The 24,264-nt window shown below is 51.3% G+C and overlaps 2 protein-coding genes and 1 non-coding gene across 4 annotated transcripts in view; all 3 read left to right on the top strand.

Annotated features, from left to right (window-relative positions):
• C4H4orf50 (chromosome 4 C4orf50 homolog) overlaps positions 1-12,802 on the top strand; it is a 116,230-nt gene extending 103,428 nt beyond the window's left edge. Inside the window, exon 15 of the mRNA XM_049708913.1 lies at positions 5,198-12,802. The gene's annotated coding sequence lies outside the window, so the exon portion shown is untranslated. The remainder of the gene's footprint in view (positions 1-5,197) is intronic.
• Positions 4,634-4,740, top strand: LOC117201253 (U6 spliceosomal RNA). The gene has a single exon (XR_004483254.1). It is a non-coding gene; the product is annotated as a U6 spliceosomal RNA (small nuclear RNA).
• A 4,121-nt stretch (positions 12,803-16,923) lies between the features above and the next one.
• Positions 16,924-24,264, top strand: part of CRMP1 (collapsin response mediator protein 1) — a 67,902-nt gene continuing 60,561 nt past the window's right edge. Inside the window, exon 1 of one of the 2 annotated variants that reach the window (XM_004269623.4) lies at positions 16,924-17,401. In XM_004269623.4, coding sequence (XP_004269671.2) covers positions 17,021-17,401 — 381 coding nt within the window. In that variant the 5' untranslated portion in view covers positions 16,924-17,020. Of the gene's footprint in view, positions 17,402-21,377; positions 21,636-24,264 lie in introns of those variants that run through there. The other variant, XM_012532939.3, reaches the window with a different exon arrangement.

Genomic DNA, 24,264 nt, shown 5'->3' with positions numbered 1-24,264 from the left:
TCTGTGGGCCCTGGAGTCTGATAGGTCTTGTTTAAAATCCCAGCCCCACCACTTACCTGCTATAGAATCTTGGGGAAATTTCTCTCTAAGCCTCTCGATGTCCTCCTCTGTAAATGGGGAAAATGATAAACATGGATCATGGGGAGTTGTGAGGATTCAGTGTGGTGATACCTGTCAAGGGCTCAGGGCAGTAGCTGACACATAGTAGGTGTGATCCAGGATTGCTCTCCTTGTAACTCTTGGATTATCAAGTTCTGTCCCTGCTGGTCCTCCTACCTGGAGCACTGGCTCCCCAGGGAAGAGGCCCCCACAAAACCCTCCTCACCTCCATTTCCACAGACTCCCTCCTTCCTGGTCCTGACTGTCTTGTAGGGGCTGCAGTTCCTTCTGTCTTGTCCTGCAAGCTCCTGAGAGCACAAACTTTGCATTTGTGGAAATCTAGAGCATTCAACCCACTGTCTAGCATGTCCAGGGAGCTGAGCACCTGCTTAATTGACCAAGCTGGACTTGACATTCAGATGAGAGACACTAGAAAAAGGGAAGCGATTTCTGGCCCAGGAACTCCTCCTGATGAAGCGTTGGTGGAATGGAAGCTCCTATTCCCCAAATACCCAGAGGAGAATAGAGTTGAAGGGAGAACCCACTGAACGTGCCCATCAGTGCCAGGAGCACTTGCCATCAAGCACCTACTCATTCGTTCAAACCCTAGGCACCTAACACTGAGACAAGCACACTCGGTGTGCAAAGAGTTTGTGTGGCTGCTGGGTGAAGTGGAAGGGTTTGCCTTTCGACAGATGAGCTAAGACAGGTGGGGCTCGACATTACAGTGTCCTGGAAGTCTTGCTAAGGAGCTTGGTTTTATCCTAAGAGCAGAGAAAGACAGGGAGTGGAAGCAAGGGAGTGATGTGACCAGCTTTCTAGTAATTCTGGCTGCTGTTTAGAGAGTGGATTGGGGTGGGGCCAGCCTGGCGGCAGGGAGCCTGGTTAGGAAGCTGTTTCAGTGATTCAGGTAAGAGATGGTGGTGGTCTGGGCTGGGGGAGAGGAGGAGAGGGAACAGCGAATACCAGTTCTGTACTTTCCAAGTGTCTTTAACCTGTGAAGTAGGTCAATTCAGCACTGCTTTTATTTACAGATCACAGCAAGAGAAAGGGCAGTGACACAGTGGTCCCTGAGTATGACTTTCTCATCTCATCTATACATCCCCCTAAAAAAGGCTGCATGACCTTGGGTGTTAAGTGAATGGTGTCAAGGACAGTCATGTCTGTGTGGGCCCCTCTTGTCAGAGTGCATTCTCTCATTGAGGAGCTCTTGTCTTCACAAAGGTCTGGAACTAAGTAGGGCATGGACTAGTGTCCCCATTTTTGCCCTCATTTTCTTATACCCAAGGGCTTCCCCTCTCCCCATCATGTGGTTGTCTCCCTGCCTGGGATCTCCACCATTATCTGCTCAGACATTTGCTTCCCCCAACGGACTAGGAGGTGAAGCTGCAGCCTAGTCCTCTCCAACTCCTCTGGGCATGTAAATGCCTGCTGTTGTTTTATAGAATCATCGATTCTAGGATTGGAAGGGAACTTAGAGTCTGCTGGTTAAGTGTTCCTCCAAGTGCAGTAGTTCCCTCTGATATCCACACATCTGCAGTGCATTGAGCACACTCTTCCCCCAAGAGGCAGTCCTGGCATCTCAGGTGGATCACCTTTGTGACTCCTTTCTCTGACTCTCCACAGCCACTGATATTTCTGTGAAGCCAGCATTTCATTCTGTCTGACCTTACAGTTTACCTGTCTGTTTTGCTCACTCAACTGTGAGGCCTTTGAGGACTAAGATGCATGTGTTTTATTCATCTCAACATTCCCCATAGCCTTGTACACAGTGTCTGGCATAGAGTAGGTACTGATAACAAGTAAATGACTGAATGAATGGACAAATGAGTAAATGAACGAGTGAGTGAGTGGTTAGCTTTCAGTGTTAGAAAGTTCTTCTTTACCCTCAGCTGAAACAGGTTTCCTGCTAACCACCACTTTCTGAGCTGAAGTTCGTGCCACACAGGATCACACTTTCCTCTTCCCCATGGTGGCTTCTCACCTGGTGGAACCACAGCAACCTGCTTATGTTCTTCAAACATACCAACCTCTTCCTGATAAGCTTTTTCCCCACTTTAAGCATTTTATACATCTGCCCTTTCTGCCTAGGACACTTGACTCTCATTTCTTTAATGGCCTTCTTGTCATTTGGGTCTTAGCTCAAATATCACCTCCTCAAAAAGACCATTTCTAACCACTCAATCTAGAGTAACTCCCTTTGCCCCTTCACCTCTTTATCTCTCTGTGCTGAATTTGGGGTGATTTCCTCTGATTCATCTTCCAGTTCACTAAATCTCTCTTCATCTGTGTCTGTCTAACCTGCTGATTGAGGTCTTATATCAGTTACTCTACTTTCATTCATAGAACGTATATGTGAATATTGTAAGCATTCTTATTTTAAAATCCTTTTTAGAATCTCTGTGTAATGCCCCAATAGAGATTTCTCCAATTTATTGTATCTGATCATCTCTCAGGAGTTGAGTATTTTTGTAATTGTTGTAATTTTTAAGATGTAACTTTATCAGGAATTATCATCTATGAGTGAGCCACATGTGTTACAGAGGCGACCTACCATGTTCATGAATCCTGGAAGAGTTGTTAATTTCTTTTTATTTATTTATTTAATTTTTGGCTGTGTTGAGTCTTCGTTGCTGTGCATGGGCTTTCTCTAGTTGCAGTGAGCAGAGCTACTCTTTGTTGTGGTGCGTGGGCTTCTCACTGCGGTGGCTTCTCTTGTTGTGGATCACAGGCTCTAGGTGCATGAGCTTCAGTAGTTGTGGCACGCAGGCTCAGTAGTTGTGGCTCATGGGCTCTAGGGTGCAGGCTCATTAGCTGTGGCACACGGGCTTTGTTGCTCTGAGGCATGTGGGATCTTCAGGGACCAGGGCTCGAACCCATGTCCCCTGCACTGGCAGGCGGATTCTTAACCACTGAGCCACCGAGGAAGCCCTACATTAATTTCTTGATGAATGCAAGATCAGTGCAAGAATTTGGGCACCAACCTTGTGCATGATGTAGGTAAGAGATGATGATTTCTTATGTTTGGTCTCCGTCACCTGATTCCAGCGACATTAACTTTACATGTCTGCTTTGTCCTCAGACTGGAGCATCACCCAGTTCAGTGATACCCAGATGCCAGTTCTTAATGCATGTACTTACTGTATAAAAACCACCCAGCTAAATGCATGAGCATGGGACTCAGTGAAAACACAGATTTCTGAGATTCATTTCCTGGGTACTGATTACATAATTCTGGGCTTGAGCCTGGGAATATGAATTTTTATACAGCTTTCCATATGATTCTGAGGTATAGTGAAGTTTCGGTACCAGTGGTCCTATAAGCTTTAAGGATTGTAGTTGAATTTATTTTTGTCTTGTTTATTTCCTTTAAATAAAAGGATTGAAAGCAGCTTACAAGATATATGTAAATACATTTTGAAAAGCAGACTTAAAAACCACCTACACAAAAAAATAACCTAAGCAAGTGAGATCTGACTTTGCCCCAAGACCGGAGACACACAGGGTAACGCTGTGGTTGGCGTCCTCACCAACATCCTCATCTTGGATGTGGCTGTGAGCGATGTGTGAGCCATTATTATCCATCTCTAGAGACCCTCAACATTAAAAGCCCAACTCAGTGAAATCAATTATGGAAGTAACAATAGAACTGCAAAGGGATGCTGCTCTTTGATAGGGTTTTAATGTTTCTGGGGTCCCCTTCTGCAAACTGTCAGATTGCTCAAATACACCTATTGGTCTGGCAACACCCAAGAAGACTCCTCCTGGCAAACTGATCTGCCTTGCTGAGTCCTCCCAGCCCATGTTCACCCAGAAGCCAAGACACCTCTTGGCTTCTGCCCAAGCTGTTTCCTCTGCCCAGAGGCAGTCCTCCTCCACCTTCTTCATTTCCTTCCTTCCTTTTGTCCTTCATTAATTAAGCCCTTATCATGTCCCAGCACTACACCGGAGCCCCCCAACTTCCCTCCATCCCAGTGTCTGCCACACTGCAGACCTTCCCAGCCTCATCTCCTGTGATGCTTCCCCTCACTTCCCTGGTCTGTCCACGCTGGCTTCCTGTGCTCCCTTCCTCTCTCTGCAGGACCTTTGCACAGGCTGTGTCAGTCTTCTGCCTGGAATGCTCCTCTCCCCTCACATTCCTGCTGTCCCCCACCTAAATTGTTCCTTCCTGGCACCCTGCAGTTGTCTTACTCGGCCCTCCTTCACATCTGGGACATAACATTTCTTTTGTGATTCCTAGGTTGCCCTCTGTCTCCTTGACCACAAGAGAGCAAGCACTGTAACCTCAATGCCTAGCACCGAGCCTGACATACAGCAGGTGCCTGATAACTTTGTGAAATGGGTGAAGGAAGGCAGCCTTGAGAACCTCAATCTCTCTCTTCCTTTGGATCAAGTCGTTCTTAAACTTCTTTTGGCCATTGGCCCCTTTGAGAGTCTCACGAAACCTAGAAACCCTCTCTGTACAGATATACATGAATACTTCTTCACATAAAACTCCCATATTGTTTCAAGGTTCAAAAACACCCCAGATTAAGTGCTTGCTTCGGCAGCACATATACTAAAATTGGAACAATACAGAGTAGATTAGCATGGCCCCTGCACAGAGATGACATGCAAATTAATGAAGTGTTCCATATTTCTGTTTGGGATTAGCAGAAACAAACTATTATACATAGGATGGATAAACAACAAGGCCCTACTGTATAGCACAGGAAACTATATTCAGTATCCTGTGATAAACCATAATGGAAAAGAATATGAAAATGTGTATATATGTGTAACTGAATCACTTTGCTGTATGGCAGAAATTAACACAACATTGTAAAGCAACTATACTTCAATAAAATATTTTTAAAATTCCAGATAAAGAGGGCATTGTTTATTAATTCCAAGCTAAGGTACTTTTCTAGAGAGAGCAGCTTATGAATTGTATACACGTATCATGATTTAAACCCAATACAACTTGAGATGAATGTGAGACTCCCAGCATCTTAAAAGCTTATGTGTTCAGATGGCTTCATGTAGATACCATGCTGGTTGGTGTGTTCCCTTTAAGAACTCATCTCCCTGGGGGTTTTTTTTGTTGTTGTTGTTGCAGGAAAGAAGACAGCACAGAGGCAAGCACACCAAACTGGAAAATATTTACATCCCTCCCAACTGACTAGCGGAGCCGAGGTGGCCCCATGATTTGCGATCCCTTCCAGGGAGCTGAGCTACAAGCCAAATGACCATCTTCCTATTTCAAGTCACTCTTGACAACGTCTCTACTCTGTATAATACCAACCAGGGAACCAAAGAGATGGCTGTTAACTGTCAGAAGCCCGTACGTATTGGCACAGAGTGGCGGAAGGAGCCGGGGGCTGGAGTCCCAAGGTCCTGGCTGGCTCAGCCACTCCTAAGCTTTGTTCCTGCACGGATTACTAACCTTCTTAGAATTTCCACTTCTTCATCGGTTTGAGGGGCCTAAAGCCTACTTGAGAGTTTTGTTCCGACAACCTAATGAGCTCGTGGCTGCGACAGTGCCCTGAACACTAAGGTGCTTCCCATGTGTCAGGGATCATTGTCGTTGGTAAAGTGTGATTCCATCCTCTCTCACTCATGCACTGACGTCTGCTCAGGAGGGCTGTCTGCCGTAAGTACTCATCACAGTTCTACGTAGCTGCCACCCAAGATGGGTGATGTGAGGCCTGGCAGCATGATGGTTTAAGAGACATCTGAGTAGTCATCTTGCTATTCTAGAGCTCCTGCTGGGCTAGCCTGTGCAAAACATTGTATGTGTGTGAGCACTTTCCTAGGGAGAGAGGCCATGGATTTCACTAGATTCTCAAATGAGACTGGGACCCCCAAGCGTCAAGCACTGCTAGTCTAGGGGGGAAGGACTCTTATTAAGGAACCTGGAGACCCAGCTCTGCCTCTAACTGGCCAGTGACTTTGAGGCCATCCCTTGGCATCTCTGGGCCTCAGTTCCTCATCTGTGAAATGGGTATGACCGCGTGCCCTCTAGCATCCCTCCCTGCTTGGACCTCTGATGAGTCTGTAGGCCCTCCGTGCGTTGAGTCCTCCGTCAGAGGAGGCTCGTCCCGCTGCAGCAAACATCATCTGGGTCCTTTCTGTGGGGTAGCCTCTGGTCAGCTGGGAAGGTCCTGAACCCCGCCTCTTTGCTTCCAGAATAAGCGGAGATTTCTTCTTTCCTAAACATAAGTCACTTCAGGCCACTGTGTCCATGAATTTCCCACTCCCCACAAATAACCAAAGCACCCCAAAGTGCCCGAAGTACTGCAGCCCTGTTTCTGCTCGTCTGGCCCAGCAGTTAAAGAGCATTGTGGCCCAGTGGCTGTGCTCAGACCGAGAGGGTTTGCCCCTTCTTAAAGACTTCCCTGTAAACTGCAGGGCTGTGAGGTCACCTCATCCAGCAACCAAGGGGCTAACAGGGACAGCTGAAACCTTAGCACCCCGAGAAAGGCCGAATGAAAAGCAGGCTGTGCATGGTGCAACCTGATTGGCTGAGTTCTTTCTTGAGGCAGAGGTTGACGGCAGGAAGGCAGCTGGTGGGGGTGGGGTCTGCCCTCACGTCTGGGACCTCAGCAGAACCACGGCTGGGCTCACACAGCTCCCACGACCCATAGGACAGACCTCAGAGAGTTCCTAGTCTATAGTCCTCAGGCCAGATCTGGCTCACAGACATGTCTTGTTTAGCTTATGTTTTTTGTTTTGTTTTTTAATTGAGGTTAAAACATGTGTAGCATAAAATTTACTGTCTTAACCATTTTTAAGTGCCCAGTTCACTGGCATTAAATGCATTCACGTCATTGTGTAACCATCACCACCATCCGTCTCCAGAAGATTTCCATCTCCCCAGTTTGAAACTCTGTCCCCATTAAACACTGATCCCCTATTTTCCCCTTCCCCAACCCCTAGCAAGCTCCCTTCTACTTTCTGTCTCTATGAGTTTGTTGACTCCAGGGACCTCATATAAGTGGAATCACACAGAATTTTTTCTTCTGGGGCTGATTTATTTCACTCAGCGTAATGTCCTCAGGTTTCATCCACGTGGTAGCATGTGTCAGAATTTCCTTCCTTTTCAAGGCTAAGTAATACTCCATTGTGTGGGTAGATCACATTTTGCTTATCCATCTACCTGTTGGTGGACAATTGGGTTGCTTCCCTCTCTTGGCTATTGTGAATAATGCCATGAACATGGGGGTACAAATACCTATGTTGTATTTGTTAATATTGGAATTAGCAAATAACATGTAAAAGCCAAGAGATTTCTCATTAATATCTGGATTTCTGGCTTCTTTTGGAAAAATAGTGAATGGCAACTCAGGGCTTCTAGCTTCCTGGCCACACTCAGAGCTGAATGAGGCCAGCCACTCCCTCCCCTACCGACAGGCACACAGCCTGGGGTGCCTCAGGTCCCCAATCCCTCCTGGTCTCCTCCTCGCTCCCCACCTCACCTGCCTGGTCTGCCCAGCACCCTCCAGTTATGGGTAGAAACAGAGACCAGAGAGGCACAGTGAGCTGTGCCCAAGGTCTCATGGGTGGGATTGTGATGTGACTGCTGTCATCCAGGAAGGCTTGGACTGGAGTCTGGTTCCAGCTCTGCCACTTGCCTGCCCCTGTGACCTTGACCTTTCTGAGCCTAAGATTCCTCTTTCGGAGGGAAATGGGAGAGACGGAACCTTCTCCGACATCCTTACGGGATCGTTGAGACAGAAAGAAGGGGATGCGTGGTGACTGGAATGTGGGGTTGGGATATGAGGGGCTTATTAACAGCACAGACGGGGCAGGCAGCTTAGGGTTTGGGGGTCTGTTTCTTCATCTGCAAAATGGGAAAAGGGACCATGCCTCCCCCACGGGCTTATTCTGAGGAGTAACTGAGACAGGGAAGGTTAGAGCCCCAGCAGAGGGCTTGGCACACAGCAGGTGCTTCACACGGGTTACTTTGGAACAGGTGAGGGCTGCGTTCAAGGGCTCCAAATCCCCACGGCAGCAGAGCAACACCCAGCAAGAGATGTGATGTCCTGGTGTCACCGGGACAGCCTGGCTGCCGAGTCCTTCAGCCTGATTTCAGAGCCTACCCTCTGCCTTTTACCTTCTGGGGGCCCTGGCAGGTCAGCCGCCTCTCTGAGCTGCAGACCCCCAGCACAAGGTGGGTGAGAAACGTAAGGTGCTTGGCACAGAGTCGATGCTCAATAGAGTTTAGTTTCCCTCCTTCCCTTCCCAAGCAGAAGTCTCTCTCTCAGGTGAAAAGTATGGCATGTTTTCCGAATATTTCCAAAAAAAAAAAGAGGAAGAAGTGTAGTTTCTAGCCTCCCACTGGAGCTCTCCCGGGTTCGTGTGTTCTTGGGGTTGAGGTGTGTCGCTCACTGGGGCTCCTTCCTTCATCCAACCAGCATAAGTGCCAGGGACCGCTACAGACCTGGAGTTACAGCAGGGAACAAACAGACCGAATTCCTGTTCCCGTGGGCAGGTTTTATATCAGTCAATAGGTTAGTTGGCCGATCATCGCTCATGAAGTGCTTCTTCTGAGCTGGCTTTACGAGGGGCCCTGGCTTCACCCTCAAGGCTCATCTCTGTTGCTGCATGTGCTTTGCCCCAGAAGGCATGCTTGTCCTGAGCCCCTACTGTCACCCACTACTGGGTCTTTCTACCCACCGTGCTGTTTCTGTTACCTCGGTCCATCTCAGAGTCCCTGCCAGGGGCCTCTGAGTCACTTCAGGGCCAGTGAGACCCTCCTGAGGGGAGCCGTCCATCCCACTGTACCTGGGAAACCTAAGAGGCCAGGTGTGGCCCCGGCAGAGCCTCACCTATTTACCTTTAGGCTTTGGATGGGTGAAACGGGAAGGTGGATGGAAAAAGCCCTTGGTCAGCTCTTAAGTTCTGCATAAATATATAGGATTTGACCTTCACGTGATGGAGAGATGAGAGACTACCTGGTGTAGGAGAGAGATTCGGGTTTAAAACAGAATCACTGGTCTGGAGTCAGGGTTCTGCAACCTCTTAGCTCCGAGATCATGGGAACTTCACTTCCCCTCCTCAGTTTACTCACTTGGCAAATGGAGCAATAAAATACCTGCCTTAGCACCTGCTGGGAGCGTTAATAGATACACTGCATTATGGGAAAGCACTTTGCAGACTTCAGTGTGGTGCATACACTTTCATGTCATTAATTCACATCATTAGTTAAATGCACACCCATTATGTACCTACTGTGTGCTATTATGAACAAGGTGGTCTGTCTTATGACAGTTTGGAAGAGGTATCCAGGCTAAGGAAGAAGAGAATTGCTTGTCAGATGGTTGTACTGCACATTCATAGATCGTGATTAGCAACAGCCAGCGAGTTGGCATGGCAACATTTCCCCATGAACTGCTAGGCAGTGTACTTAAAATAGGTTCACTAGAGGTGTGGCAGAAGCGAAGACACACAGAGTCCACGTGGTCTGATGGCTCTGCCCTTCCCAGGCAGGCCAGTAGTGCAGTAATTAAAATAACAGATCTGGAAGCGTCCATTGTTAGAGCTAGAGACTTTAGCAGTAGCACCTTGCCTTTTCCCATTTGATAGGTGAGGAAACTGAAGCCCAGAGAGGTTAAGTGAACACCCATAGTCACACAGTCTCTTGATGGCATATGGAGCCGAATCTGGTTGTGATATTTCATACAGGGTTCTCCAGCTGTGCCATGATGCCCGTTCTTCTGATTTGGAATTTTAGATCTGGGTCTGATGCAACTAATTTTCTAATGATTACAATCCACATGTCATCACTTACCAACATTTATTCTATCAAAGAATTTTCCCCATGTTTCACCCTGGGGAAGCCCTGAATCCCAAGATATCACGAAAACTCACTTACTTCTTAGCTAGGCTGAGATGATTGTAGTTTAAATCCACCCCTTCACAGCCTTCCCTACCTTAGTTTCCCAGTGTGAAAATGAAGCAGCATCGTTGATCAAAAGTTTATGAATCTCTCTGTGATGAGATTACTGTATGAGCTTACTCATCCATCATTGCAGAGGACGGGGAGCCCAAATCCTTTAAAAGATGAGTTTCTTTCTTTCTATTTGTGTTACTCAGCAATTTGTTGAGTAAACTTCCAGACTCGAGTGTGGCTTTTTACATTCAGGCTGGTAAGCTATTTTTTAAGAGATTCACAGCTCTTGTTTAATTCCAGGGTGAAGTTCCAGGTCTGGAATGAGAAACTTCTTGAGAACTCAGTCCACATCGGAAAATAGGGTGCTAGACATTTCTGACATATTTTAGACATCAGCCTCTTTTTCTGTATTCAGACAGTGCCTTGCAGATGGAGGGGCTCTGGGCTGGGAGTCAGGGGACAGGTGTGGCATGAACCCTGCCACGCCCCCTCTCTAGGCTACCAGTAGAAGATTGCCCTCTGTAGTGATCATTCTTCACCCTGGTTGCATGTTGGACTCACCTGGAGAGCAGTTAGAAGTCCGATACCCAGCTCCCTCTCCAGGCCACCTAAGTCAGGTTGTCTTGCGTGGGTCCCAGGCAGAGATCTTTAAAGAGCCCCCCAGTGATTCTAATGGGCAGCCAGGGAGAGAACCACAACGCTATAGCCTCACAGTCCCTTTTCGTTCTCCCATCCCGTGTGTTAATTAAATTCCCAGATGCCATCGTGTGTTTCTTTTGTGTCAGACTCATTTATTTTTGTTCCTTGCTAGGAAAGAGATGTATCCTCAGAGTTGACAGGAAGATAGTTCTCATCTTTGGAATATTTTGGACCATGCGTCAGCGTGGTAACTTCACCTTTTAAGCAGCTAGCGGACCTATGAAAATGAAATGCGTAGCATGCTGTAGCATTCAACTCCACTGAGAGCAGAGCTGGATGCCAAGCACTTGGGGGCTGATCAGGGCATGGTTACGCGAAAGTTCAGATTATACAATTGAGCGATGCAATAGGTACACAAAGGAGATTTCTTGGGTACAGTTGCTTGAATCCTGAAATCTTCCAGAAGTAGATATTCTAAGTCCAGTGTGATATATAAATTGACCAGTTGTGTAAGCAAATAGAAACAGATTTCTATTCGGCGTTTGCACCAATGGCCAGCTGGGTTCCTACCTGGCTCTGAAATAAATTTTTTGGAAATTCTCTGGTACTTTAATGGGCAGAGAAGAAGAAAGCCCTGGGGTTTGTGGATGTATTAGGTCCTCTTTCCTGTTTTGTGAGAGTTTCTAGAAAAAGATAGTATATGCCTTGGATCTAAAACTGCTTTTAAAAAGTCAGTAGGCTTAGGATGGAAGGATTGGGCTTGCTTTATCCCGTTTCTCTAAATCCTACTCTGGTTTCAGCAAGCACAGCTCCCGTCCAATCTGACGTCTGCATCCTTGGCATAAAGGTATTACATAGAGTCGTGGGAAGACTAATGCGGGAATTGACACCATCAAAATAAGGTTTGCTTTAATAACGATTTTTTTTGTCTTTGAAAAACATCATCAGGCTATGCCCAAAGGTAGACTGATGATACCTTTATATGGTGGTAGAATAAGGGAAGAGAAAGACGAATGTGCTGAAAACTCGGTATCAACTCTATCAATATTTTCTTTTTAAAGTAAAGTGATATAACACATTGTTTGCAAATAGGACATTGAAAGTGATGGGGACAATAAATATCTATGCAGCAATGTTATAACTATTAACTCTTAGACTTTACATCGGGACAAGGACAAGTTCTGCCTGTCACAGACATTGGAGAATGGGTTATGGGCCAGATACCTGGGGTTCGAACTATGACTCTGCCACCAACTGGTTGTGCAAGCTTGAATGGAATACTTACCTCTCGCAGTCTCAATGTCCTCCAGGGAAACATTAGGGAAGGTGTGAGCCTTAATGAGAGAGCACAGGTTTTTTTTTAAAAGCACTCAGCACATATTAGTGCTCTGTGAACATTGAGAACCTTCCCTCAACATTTTGAAAATGGTCCAGACACATTTCAGTGCCACGGTGGGACATGCACCACCAACCTCAGCTGGGTGTCTGAGATGATCTCCCAACGTTCAGATTTGCACAACCAACTTTTCTGGTGAAGCAGGAAAGGGACTTGGGTGTCACTGGCAAAGGTGACGAATGTGGCTCGTGAGTTCATTCTGGCAGAACCTCCCCGGTCTCCTCACTCTTCCAGGTTGAATCCTGGGCAGATATCACATGAAAGCTGTGAAGCACAGACATCAGTTTGGAAACTGTGTACTTTCCTCCTGGATCCCAAATGCACAATAACTAGACACCTTGCAATTGCATGAATCTAAAAGGACTCCTATATTATACATCTCTATTACTCAACACCGGGTCAGAATTTTGGCAGTCCATGCTCTGCCCCTCCCCTCGGTTAGAAGCATTGGTTCACATGGAAGTGGTCTGGCAACATAGGCGGACCCCACTTCCTTTTGGATGTTCTGCCGTGGGACCCTCCCTTGGGTCCTGGAGCAGTGGCTGTCCCCAAACTCCTGCCTGCAGTGAAATGAACAGAGCAATCAGTCCTCGGAGATGCCCATCAGATTCCTGACCAGTTGTGAATCGGACTCAATACCCATTTCTGTGTTTTCAAGATTTGTAATGATTGCTCAATCTTGTGTAAAATAGGCTGGCATTTTCTCTTGTTACCAAGATGTATTTTTCTATGTTAGTTAAATGTATAATTTGTGTAATTTTGTACATTAAAATGTATCCTTTTTCACAGTTAAAGTTGTTTTTTTCTTTTTTGAATGTTTAACTTATTGATGGTTCCTTACATAGTGTTGTCGACCCTAACACAATACAAAAAGGCAACGAACCCAAGACTCTTCATTTTTGGTGGGGAATAAATGATCTTCCCAGAAGTCAAATCCACTTCTCACAAGTAATCGAGGGATGTCCTGTACGATCCGTTATATGCCTGCATTGGTTTACCATTTTTGCTGTAACAAATTTCCATGAACCTAGGGGCTTAAAACAACACATATTTAATATCTTACAGTTATGGAGAAGAGAGGTCCGGAATGGGTCTCACTGGGTTATAAATCAAGGTATTGGCAGGCTGTGTTCTTACTGGAGACTGTAGGGAAGAATTGGCTTCCTTGTCTTTTCCAGATTCTGTAAGCTGCCAGCATTCTGGGGCTCGGGCTCCCTTCCTCCGTCTTCAAAGCCAACAGCATTGCATCTGCAAATCTTGCTGTGGCTGTGGCACCTGCTTCTGTTGTCACATCTCCTTCTCTGACTCTGACCCTCCTGTCTCCTTCCCTCTTTCACTTATTACGGACTCTTGTGATTACATTAGGCCAACCTGGATAAACCAGGATAATCTCCCCATCTCAAGATCCTGAACTTTATCACATCTGCAAGTTACCTTTTGCAATGTAAGGTAACATATATACAGGTTCTGGGATTAGGAGGTAAACGTCTTTGTGAAAAGGGCATCATTATTCTGCCCACCACAATCCCCTATGAACTGATTTGGAGGCAGCAGAGGAAAACAAACATTTTAGAATCAGACAGGCCTGCATTTGAACTGGATCCCTGCCACTTTCTGGCCATATAACTTTAGGGAGGTTGCTTTACTTCTCTGAACCTTTTTCCTTATTTCCACAATGAGTGCGCTAATCCATTACTTGCCTCACAGATTTGCTGAGTGTTATGCACCTAACAATAAACTACAATTCCCTTTTTCTCATTTTTATAACTTATGAGGTTTTTTAAAAAATCTTTTTTTGTGTGTGTGCTTGCCAAAAAAGTCCTGACGGATCAGAGCTGAGTGGCATCTCCTGTCCTCTCCCTGCCCACTCTGTTCGCTGCCCTCACCCCGAAGCCTTCCTGATCTGACAGGATGAGCCGGAGGCCTGTCCTTCACCAGATGTCATGGTTTAATCCACTTATGAGCACTCCTTCCCTGGAGGACTGAGAGCCATCAGAGGGCAGGAGGGGAAGGTGACAGCCATCCTCTGGACCAAGTGCAGTTTGCTCAGGTCTCCTGGGCTTTCCTCTATTGGCCTCTGACAGACGCTGCTCCCCTTGGTCTCCCTGCAGGCTGGTGGGTGCATTTCCTAACTTATACCCTGGCTTTTTTTCCTGCCTCCCTTCTTCTGTTACACTGGGTTTACTGGTCTTGAGATGAGGAGATGTTGTAGAAAGAACTCAGACAAGCCTGAGTTGGAATCCCAGCATGGTCACTTCCTGGAGGTTAACTTGAGAAGTAGGTTGAAGCTTTGTCATCCCCAGCATTCCAGCCTAGAAACGGAGGGGACAACATCTCCCAAGGGGGCTGCTGAAAGCACGATGTAATGTGTGGAAATAAACAGTGTGTTCATAGACCCTGACCTATGGTAGGAGCTCAATAAAAGTCAGATCCCCCTTCTCTAGTAAAGTCAGGAGGAAAATAAAGGCAGTGACACAGTGGGTGCCCAAGATGTGTGTTGGATGAATGTGGAATCATTAGTTGCCCAAGGTTGCATGGAGGACAAGATTCAAACTCAAAAATCTAGTCTCTTCTAACTATGCCAGGTTCATGCCTTTGTCTCCCCTTTCCCAGTGGGAGCTCTTCAGCCAGGCTTCTTGGGGGAGGGAAAATGATACTGGTTAAGATGCAGACTCTGGGACCAGACTACTGTGTTTCAATTCAAAGTGGCATCATTTACCAGCTGTGACCCTAGACAAGGTACTTATCTCCCTGAGACTCAGTTTTCTCATTTGTTAAAGGTGGCTAAAACGGTACATATCTCAAAGGTCGCTGTGAGCCTTAAAAGAGTAACTGTATGTAAAAAGTCTACAATGGTCCTTGGCATGTAGTAAACTCTGTAGGTGGGAATTATTCTTATACTTTCTTGCTTCTGCACAAAGACAACTCTTTCTCTCCTCCCTCTGTGTTACTCCCTCCTAATCTTGACAACTGCCTAGCCCTTTCTCCCAATGAAAAGGGTTTTCCTGGAAAGTAGTGAGATCTCCATCACCAGCGGTATTTAAGCAAAGCTGGAGAGACAGTCTCCTCAAGATGTGAGAGCAGATTCAGGCAACCCAGTACGAGGATTGACCTCAAAAGTTTCATCTAACTCAGATTCTTGGTTTCTCTGATGTTTCTATGAGTTTGGTCACCACAAATAGTTTTGGAGCTTTAGAAGTTTCTATGTGGTCTTCAACAGGAAATTTCCTTGCCTGGAATGTGCTGGGAACAGTATTTCACAGGACAGATAGAAGGTTTCATTAAAAACACACTTGCCCTGCACCCCAGAGTCTTGCAGAGTCTGGGACTCCTGGAACCGGTGAGGCCGGGTACTGAAGGGACAGTTCCCAGCACGGGAAGCTGGCAGGGTGAGAGGTGGGGTGCAGCACAAGGCACTGAAGTTTCCAGCTGGGTCCCCACCCAGCCTGTTGCCGCATGTCTGAACTTGCTCGAGGAGTGGGTCGGCAGCTGGTGATTCCACCCATCCAGAAAGAGCAGCTGGGACCACCATGTCCCTGGAGACTCTTAGGACTCTCTGCCTGATAATGATCAGGGAGAAATGAGCAAGGGTATCTAGGGAAGGCACATGGCACCTGGCTTTGAAGAGGGGTAGAGGGGAGCCCCAGCAGAGTGACCCCCAGGCCCCTCGCCCTTCACCCTGGCCCTAGTCAGAGGAAGCCTGGGACTCCCAGGCTGCAAGCTCCTAGCTCAGCAGGGGTATGCTGCATCATGGGTCATGGGAAGTGACCCTGGAATGGGGAATATTTGTCTGGGTGACTGACAGGAGTGTGTGCACGTGTGTGAGATGATCTATCTCTTTGTGTGTCTTTTTCTGGAGCGTTTCTATTTAAGCTCCCGACTGCCCATATTTCTGGTGTGGATTTGTGTGTGGGCGTCCTGTCGGGGTTTATGCGTGTGGAGTCATCTTGTGAGTTTGCCTTCGGCGTGAAAATCTCTTTGTTGTGTGGATGTTGCAGGCATGAGCCTCGTGTACATGTGTGAGTCGTTGGTTCACATGTAAGTGTGTTCTTCTGTTGTCTGTCAGTGTGAATGTGGACCCAGCACAGGAAAGAATCCCTCTTTCTTTGCTGTTTCATCCTTCCTGGTGTGCAGCACTGCCCGGTACACTATGTGTCTGTTTGTCTCTTTCCTCCTTAGGATGTCAGCTCCCAGAGGGCAGAACTCGGTCTATTTTGTTCACAGTACTGTCCCCAGTGCCAACAACGTGCCAGGCACCAGCAGAGCACTCAATGTAATAGTGCTGAGTGAATGAATGCAGTGTCCAGTGTGTGAGAGTCTCTCTCTGGCTGTGCAATCAATCTCAGTGTGTTTCTGTCTATGCGTTGGGTTGCGTGACTGAGAATTTCTAGTGTGTGTGTGTGTGTGTGTGTTTGTGTGTGTCTGACTAGGAATATGTACAAGCATGTATGTGTGTGCAAAATTGTCTCTGATGTGCGTGAAAGAGCCTACATATGTCTAGGGAGTGTGTAGTGTAATCGACTCTTGTGTGTGCCAGCATGTTTGTGCAATTCTCACGTGTTTGTATGGCATAATTGTCTGGTGTGCTAGTACCAACCTGTGTGTGCCCCGGGAGCGTGTGTGTGTGCGTGCTCGCGGTGAGCAACCCTCGCACTCCTCGCGTCCCGCGCTCAGCCTGGGGGCGGGGAGCGGGGTGGGCGGCGAGGGCACTGCGGTTCTGCTGCCCGCCCTCGGCGCTGCGGCGAGGGCTCGTCACGGTCCCTCCCCGCCCTCGCTGCGGTCCCCGCCTCCCGGTCCTTTGTAGCCTGCCGCTGCGCTCTCAGACAGCCGCCCGGAGGCCCCGCCCCTGCCCCGCCCCGCCTCGCGTCCCGCCCCGCCCCGCCCCTCCCCTCCTCGGGCCGCAGTCTCGCCTGGGCAGACTCGGCCCTCACGGAACGCTGAGCTCGGCACACAGCGGTGGCTAGGGCCGCGGGTGGGCGGGAGCGCGGGCGGGCTGCCGGCCTTGGACCGGTATGGCGGATCGGCGGCGCGCGTGGAACACGGAGGACGACCTGCCCGTGTACCTGGCGCGGCCGGGCAGCGCGGCGCAGACCCCGCGCCAGAAGTACGGCGGCATGTTCGCGGCGGTGGAGGGCGCCTACGAGAATAAGACCATCGACTTCGACGCGTACAGCGTGGGCCGCCGAGGCTCCGCGCGCACACCGCGCAGTGCTGGCCGGCTCGACGCGGTCGGCCTGCCGGGGCCCGGAGGCAGCGAGGACACGGCCAGCGACGTGAGCGATCCCTCGGGCTCGGCAGTCAGTTCGCCGGGCGAGCGCAACGAGCGACCAACTGCGCTGCGCATCCGCTGCCCCGCGCCCCGCGACCTGCCACTCGGCCGGGACAATGGCCAGGTACCCTCGGGGCGCGCGTGGGCCGGACGGAGGGGACGGGACCCTCGGGTCGCTGGGCGTGGGGCCGCCCGAGGGCAGTGCCCGGGCAGGAGTGCTGGGGCCACTGCGGCCAGGCTTGGGAGAGCTACGGAACGCCCCTCCCCCACCCCATCATTCAGGAGGTTCGGAGAGGTTGTGCGACTCGGTCAGTGTTGGCCAGCATAGTCCGTGAGACTCCAAAGGGTCTTTCGAGATCCAGCACCCCCGCTCCTCCACTGCAGAAAGGGAGAGCGAGGTTCTGAGAGGGAAGTAAGTTGGCTAAAGCCGCCACATGGTCCCTTAAAGCGCAGAGGGACCTCTGGGGTTAATTTCATCCAAGGATCCTCATTTTCTGCTTTACGAAAAGACAGGGAGCTCTGTTCCGCATTCATCCCTTCATGTATTCACTCACTCATGAGGAATTATAGAGCACCTACTATGTACCAGGCGCTGGGAGAGGTTCAGTGAAATGCCTGTGGTCACATGGCTTAAAGCTTAAGCCATTCCTGAGTGCTCCCTCTGTATTTTCCGGGGCAAGGATTTGGTTAAAGATTTAGATCGTGGGGCAGACAGAACTGGAAACCGCCAGCCGCAATCACCATCTTCAGAGGATGCTCCTGAGTCCCACAGCACAACGCCTCTGTGCTCACTTCACAGAGCAAGTTGGAGGCAGAGAGGGGGTTTGAACCGGGGTCAGTAGCCTCCTAGACTTGGAGGTTCCCCCCCCCCCCACGAAAGTGGGGAAACATCAGGGAGAGGGAACGCCAGACCGTGGGCCCTATGGCTCATCTCCCTTTAGCTGGGGTCGCCAGAGCATTGGGGGAAGATGGGTAGACGACCCAGCTTTGGGATATATGGGTGAGGTGCTTGGAAAACGGAAGTTGGAGCACCTGAGGGCCGACGAGCTGTAGCCTTACCCCAGAACTCCATGTCTGAGCACAGCTCAGGTCCCAGGCCCCTGATAGGTGCTGGGTTCCCTGTTTAGCACTCCGGCCCCACCCTAGGTCAGGGTGGGTAACAAATTCATTGTGAAAATTAAATCAGTTAATGCCGCTAGGTAGTGAGCATACAATAAGTGTTTGTTGTTTATTTGAGTTTGATCCTTATCATCATTTTTATTAACCCTTCTCCCCTTAAATGCTCTGAGAGGCATACAGTGGGCCCGGAGGAGGCAGAGTTTGATCTGGACAGAAATCTGGGAGGGCTTCCTGGAGGAGTGGGGGGGGGCTGGGCTGGCCTGTGGCTGCTACGACCCAATAGTGGGTCTCCTCCTGCCCCCACCCCCACGCCCCGGGTCTTCAGTCTCGGTAGCTCGGGAACTCTCCGTGGTCCTGAATCCTGAGCCTCGCGAGATGAAAGTCTACAGTGAGGGTGTGTGTGTCTGTGGGGGTGTGTGTGCAAGGAATGGAGATATCGAGAGGATCCCGTCTCCTTGTCCCTATCCCTTCTATATCTTGCCCTGCCCACCTCCTTCCCTAGTGTCCGACCTCGCTTGGGATCCAGGCTTCACAGCCCGAGCGGGAGGCTTCGGGGCCGCGGACCAAGAAGCCGGGGCCAATACCGGAGAATCCTAGTTTCCAGTCAAGGCTCTGCGTCCTCTTGAGCCTCAGCTTCTTCATCTGTGAAATGGGGGTGGCATCTCCCAGCCTCTCTCAAGGCGTGGTGGAGTATCAGGGAGGCGAGAGAGCTTTGTGCACGGCCGGGAGCTGTGCAAGAGCGTCCCTGATGGACCTGCAGTCAATGTCACCAAAGCCAGCATCGCCCCTGGGCTCTGTCTGGGACGGCTCCGCAGCCGCGCCTCGGCCCTTGGGGACGCTGATCCCTTCACCTCTCCCACTCCTCTTTCTTCTCCCCCTCTAGCCTTCTCCCCTTTCTCCATGGCTTCTCGGGTACTGGACAAAAGGCAGCGCCTCCGGCGCGCCAAGGGCTCCAGGAGCACGCGAGGTTCGGAACTGTGGAGCCTAGGTGCTCGCGGTCTCCCTTGTGGGGGAGAGTTTTACTTTCTGCTGACCGAGCAGCCACGGGGTTCGGGTTCGGGGGCCGGCGGGCCTCGCTGCTCCTGAGCTTTGCAGAGGGTGCCGGGGCCCTTCCCCCGCGCCCGTAAAGCTCTTTCCCGGGGAGGGAGGAGGGGTTTCTGCGGCGCAGGCGCAGCGTTTGCCGAGGCCCGAGGCTGTGCGACTGCGGCGCTTTGTACCCGGGAAGTCCACTTGGGAGCGGTGGTCTGTTTGGCCAATAGCAGACGAGTGCCCCTCCCCCTATACGCAGGAGGTCTCCTCTCCAATCCTGGAGCTTCCCTGCCCAAACTGAAGCCTGGGCGGGGCCCTGGTTCGTGGAACCTAGCCCTTAGCAACGCTGAGGAAGGGGATGTAGTGTCAGAGAGAGGGAGACCTGCAATTTCCGGTCAGCAACAAGAATTTAGGACCCAACTCAGAGCCAAGAGTGAGCTCTAGACAAGTTGTGCAGGAACCTGGCTTCCAGATACTGCTCTGCTGCAGCTCACATGCTTTGTATCTAAGATTTCATTCTATCTCTGTAAGCCTCAATTTCGCCCCTGTGAAATGGGAAACTTATGGCCTAGTGTTCCTGGAATACTAAGCCGTTTCTATTTTGTGAACATAAAACCCTATCTCCACTTTAAGGCCCAGGCGTCTCTGGCCTTCTGTCCTGGACTGGAGGACTGGCCTCCAGGTGGCAGTGGAGGTAAAGGCTTCAGGCCCTAACCTGAGTGGCGGGAGCTTCACCAGGGCTGGCACCCCGCCCTCTGTGTGGCAGCTGGAAGTAAAGAAGGTGGGGTCTTTTGACCGAGCCTGTGGGTTTGGGTTTTATAGGCAGAAAGTAGAAGGTTGGCATTTTAATCTGCCTGGATTTGGGAGGCACCTGTCTAGCCCTATGGGGGCTTACTAGGGCTCCCCCGCTTTCCCCCTCTTCCCTCTTTCCTCTTCTGTCAAGAAGTTAATCAAGCTAGCCCAGGACTCCTGCCCACCTCTCCCCAAAGCAACACCTGGATTATGGGCGCTGGGGCTGGTGTCCACTCTCCACTGGGAACCAGGACATCCTTTTCCCCCTCCTGACCGCTAGCCTGTCCTAGGGGCTCTGGGCTCCTTAGTGCCAACGGTCTGGCTCTGCAATCAGCAATCACTGTCTGGTAGACAAGGCTCTGGGGATAAGCCGGTGGCCCCAATGGCAGGGGGCCCTGTGATGAGAGAGGGGCTGCAGGCAGTAGAGCAGGTCAGTCACTAATTAGGCCTTTGTCTCTGGGGTCCCTGCAGCAGGGAGGGAGGGAGGCTGGTTCAATGAAGGGGGTGGGAGGAGTGGCAGGGAAAGGTTTCATGGAGAAGCCCTAGGAGGTGAGTCTGGGAGAATAGATAGACTTCTGTCTGAGGTAAGATATTCAGAGAGAGGACACAGTTTGAATAAAGGCTTGGACTTGGGGCTGGAGATGTGCTCGGTCTATTCAGGGAGTGGCGCAGCGGAGGGACTAACGCAGGCTGTGGAACGAGAGGCCTGGGCTGGATCCTGGAGGGCCTCGAGCGCACCAGCAGCCGGGGCGGGTTCTGGGCACCCGGCCCACACTCCCTCCCCCACGCAGATGTTCGGGGAGGCCTGCAGATGCACTGCTGCACACCTGTGGCGCTGCCCACGGCCTCTGCCTGCGCACCCGAAGTTCATCTCTGGCTTTTAAAGGAGCCCTGAAAACCAGACCTACCCAATCCGAGAGCGAGGCCGGGGCCCAGCAGAGGGCGTGTGCGCGGGGTGGGGGTCGGCGGGGCTGGGCGTTCGGGGAGGGGCGGGGACGGGGGGCGGAGTGGGGGAGATCTGAAGGGAAGCGCTTCCTGGTTCGAGCCGAGAGGGGCGAATCGGGCTCGGCTGCGCGCCGCCGGGAGGAGCTGTCTGTCTGCAGCCCCCTCCTCCCGCCCTCGCCTCTCCCTCCTCCTCCCGCCCTCCTCGCGGAGCCGGGCGGTGCTGGCAGCCGGAGCGGCAGCGGCGGCGGGCGGGCCGAGCAGCCGGGGCAGCCGGGCGCGTGGGCAGCCGCGGGCGCCGAGCCTCCGTCCCTCTCTTCACTGATCCCGGGCCTTTGTCACCGCGCCCGCGGGGAGCGGGACCGAGAGACAGCCAGACAGGGCGAAAGCCAGCCCCACAGGTCCACCGGCCGGGCGGAGGGCGCCAGAGGGGGGCCATGTCTTACCAGGGCAAGAAGAGCATTCCGCATATCACGGTAAGCTGGGCCCCCGCCCTGGCCCCGCCGCTCTTGGCGAGGTGGTGGTGGTCGCCGCCGGGGTCGGGATCCGCAGGGGGACCTAACGGGCGGCCCCCGAGGGGCTTTCCTGCGTCGCGGCGGGTGGGGCGGGGCCGGTCTCGGCCTTGCAGCCTCCTCCCCCCAGCCTCTGGGGACAATGCGGGGGAGGGCAGGCCGGCGTGGCGGGGCGGGGCGGGAGCCTCGGGTCCCTCTCCCCGCGGGCTTGCAGCGGATGGCTTGGACCCGGAGGATGCGGAGCTGAACAAAAGAGGGAGGGGCTCGGTGTCCGAACCCCCTCCCTCCGGCCCTGGAGCTGAGCCTCCAGCGGGCGCCCTTTGCACAGTCTAGCTGTTGCACCTCGCGGCAGCGTTTCTTCCCCGCCAGAGTAAGGAAAATGATCGACCACCGCCCCTCCCCCACTCCCCCCCGCCACTCCCCGCCCAAACCGATGAAGTGGAAGTCTGGACCTAGAGACAGCGCCATGATGGAGGAGCCCCTCCCATTCCTCACTGCAGCTAAAAATAACCTGATGGGGCGGCCCTGGCGGCTGTGTCCCGGGAAGGGTTAACACTGGGGGGTGGGAATGGTGGCGGTGGCTGAGCAGTTCTCGGTGTCTCTGGGTGTGGCCGGAAACAAAGGATCCCTGGTCTTTATGCTTTGTCTCAGGGTGGGGAGCTGAGGACACAGCGGGTCCAGAGACCTGGCCTCCGCCTCATTCCCTGTCTGGCACCAGAGTTGAACCAAACCATTCCTGAGGGATGTGGACCACAGGTGCTGGTGAAACCCATGGGCCTTGGGTGGCTGATATCTGAGCAGCCAGGTGCTGGAAGGCATGATGGAATCCTCCAGGGCGATGCTTGAGGTTTGAGGGCAGGAGACCTAGCATCCTCCTTTATCCAGAATCCAGGCTCAAGGATGGTCCCAGAACACCTTGGCGAGGGCAGCCGTGGGTAGGGGTGAAGAAGCTGACATTTCCCACTTGCCTGCCCAGTGTATTGTGGATCTTGTTTTCTTGAATCTTCTCAATAAATCTTTTGAAGGAGGCATTGTCCACATAAAGTTCTCAGAGGCTGGAGCACTGGTTGGGGCGGCAATTGAGAGGAAGGTTGGGAAAGAACTGGGACCCCTTGCCTCCCCAGAACAGCCCTGCATTCTGCCCAATTCTGGATTGAGTCTCTCTTAGAAAACTCTTCCGCCCAGCTTCAGGTCTTGTCAGCAGACCTTTGCTGAGTTACCGTCCAGAGACGTGCCCCCTGAGGGTGGGGACCACCTCTTGCCCATCCCTAATCCTTGCCGTCTGAGACACAGCAGTATAAGTGACCAATCCCTTAACACTGTAGTCGGCTAAGAATCAATGGAAGGGATGTGGTTGCCCTGGGCTAGGCAGTGTGGGAGGAACGAACTGGATATTTGCACTAGCCGGTTCGGGCTTTCCTCCTCTCCAACCCTGACCCCAGGGGAACTGAGGCAGGAGATGGAGGTAGAGGGGATGCAGTGACTGATGAGTCAGAAACCCAGGGTACCTTTGTGACTATTGCCCATAGCAGGTCTGTGCCCCATTCAGGATCCTGGTTTCCAAGAAGCATGTTTAGCCAGATGGTCTTTGAGGCAGGTGTATGGGAACAGTGCCTCCGGAGTTGTGTAGTTCTGCCTGCACAGCCGCAGCGGTCACCCTGCCTGCAGGCTGTGGCCCTCTGGAGTGGAGATAAACTGCTCAGGCTTTTGCAGCAGACGGATCTGGGTGTGCATCTCTGCTCTGCCTCCTTTCTGAGCCTCCGTGCTCTTATATCCAAAGTGGGCTTAGCACTGGCCATTTCACAGGACCCTTGAGCATCTGAGAGGACACTGGCAAAGTGCTTAGTGTTTCGTAGGCACACAGTAAGGGCTTCAGAACTGCTGGCTGATCCTTCTGCTTTAGTCCTTTGTACGAAGCAGGTAGTCAACGCATGTGTAAAAGAGAATCACATGGGGGCTTCCCTGGTGGCGCAGTGGTTGAGAGTCCACCTGCCGATGCAGGGGACACGGGTTCGTGCCCCGGTCCGGGAGGATCCCACATGCCGCGGAGCGGCTGGGCCCGTGAGCCATGGCCGCTGAGCCTGCGTGTCCGGAGCCTGTGCTCCGCAACGGGAGAGGCCACACACAGTGAGAGGCGCGTGTACCACACACACAAAAAAAGAGAATCACATGGAGTGGATCCCACAGCTTCAATAGCATGGGGAGGAGAGATGCTGAAAATGCCCCTTATTTCCTGGGAAAGCTGTCCTTGATGAAACATTTGTGTTTAATTTGGCCCACATAGTCCGCTCCAGCTAGAAAAATGTGTGGTTTAAGGGAGAAGCCAGAGAGGATGGACTTGGATGGAGCTCCTTTGTAGGACCCACAGCTTCCTGAGGACCTTTTGCTGATAATGTACGTGGTCTGACAGGAACCAGAACGCCATTAAATGAATGGATAGGCATTGTGGCTTTCCACATGCTGCACCCTTAACCTGTTCAATCAATGGAACTCATTTGGTAAGTTAATAATAAGCACCTGGTCTGTGCCTGCCACTGTCTGGGTGCTAAGGAAAGTGGGCATGAGATGGGCATGCCCTTTGCCTTCACAGAGT

Source organism: Orcinus orca, chromosome 4, assembly GCF_937001465.1.
Source record: "Orcinus orca chromosome 4, mOrcOrc1.1, whole genome shotgun sequence".
Classification (NCBI taxonomy): Eukaryota; Metazoa; Chordata; class Mammalia; order Artiodactyla; family Delphinidae; genus Orcinus; species Orcinus orca.
This window is presented reverse-complemented; position numbering and strand designations above follow the sequence as displayed.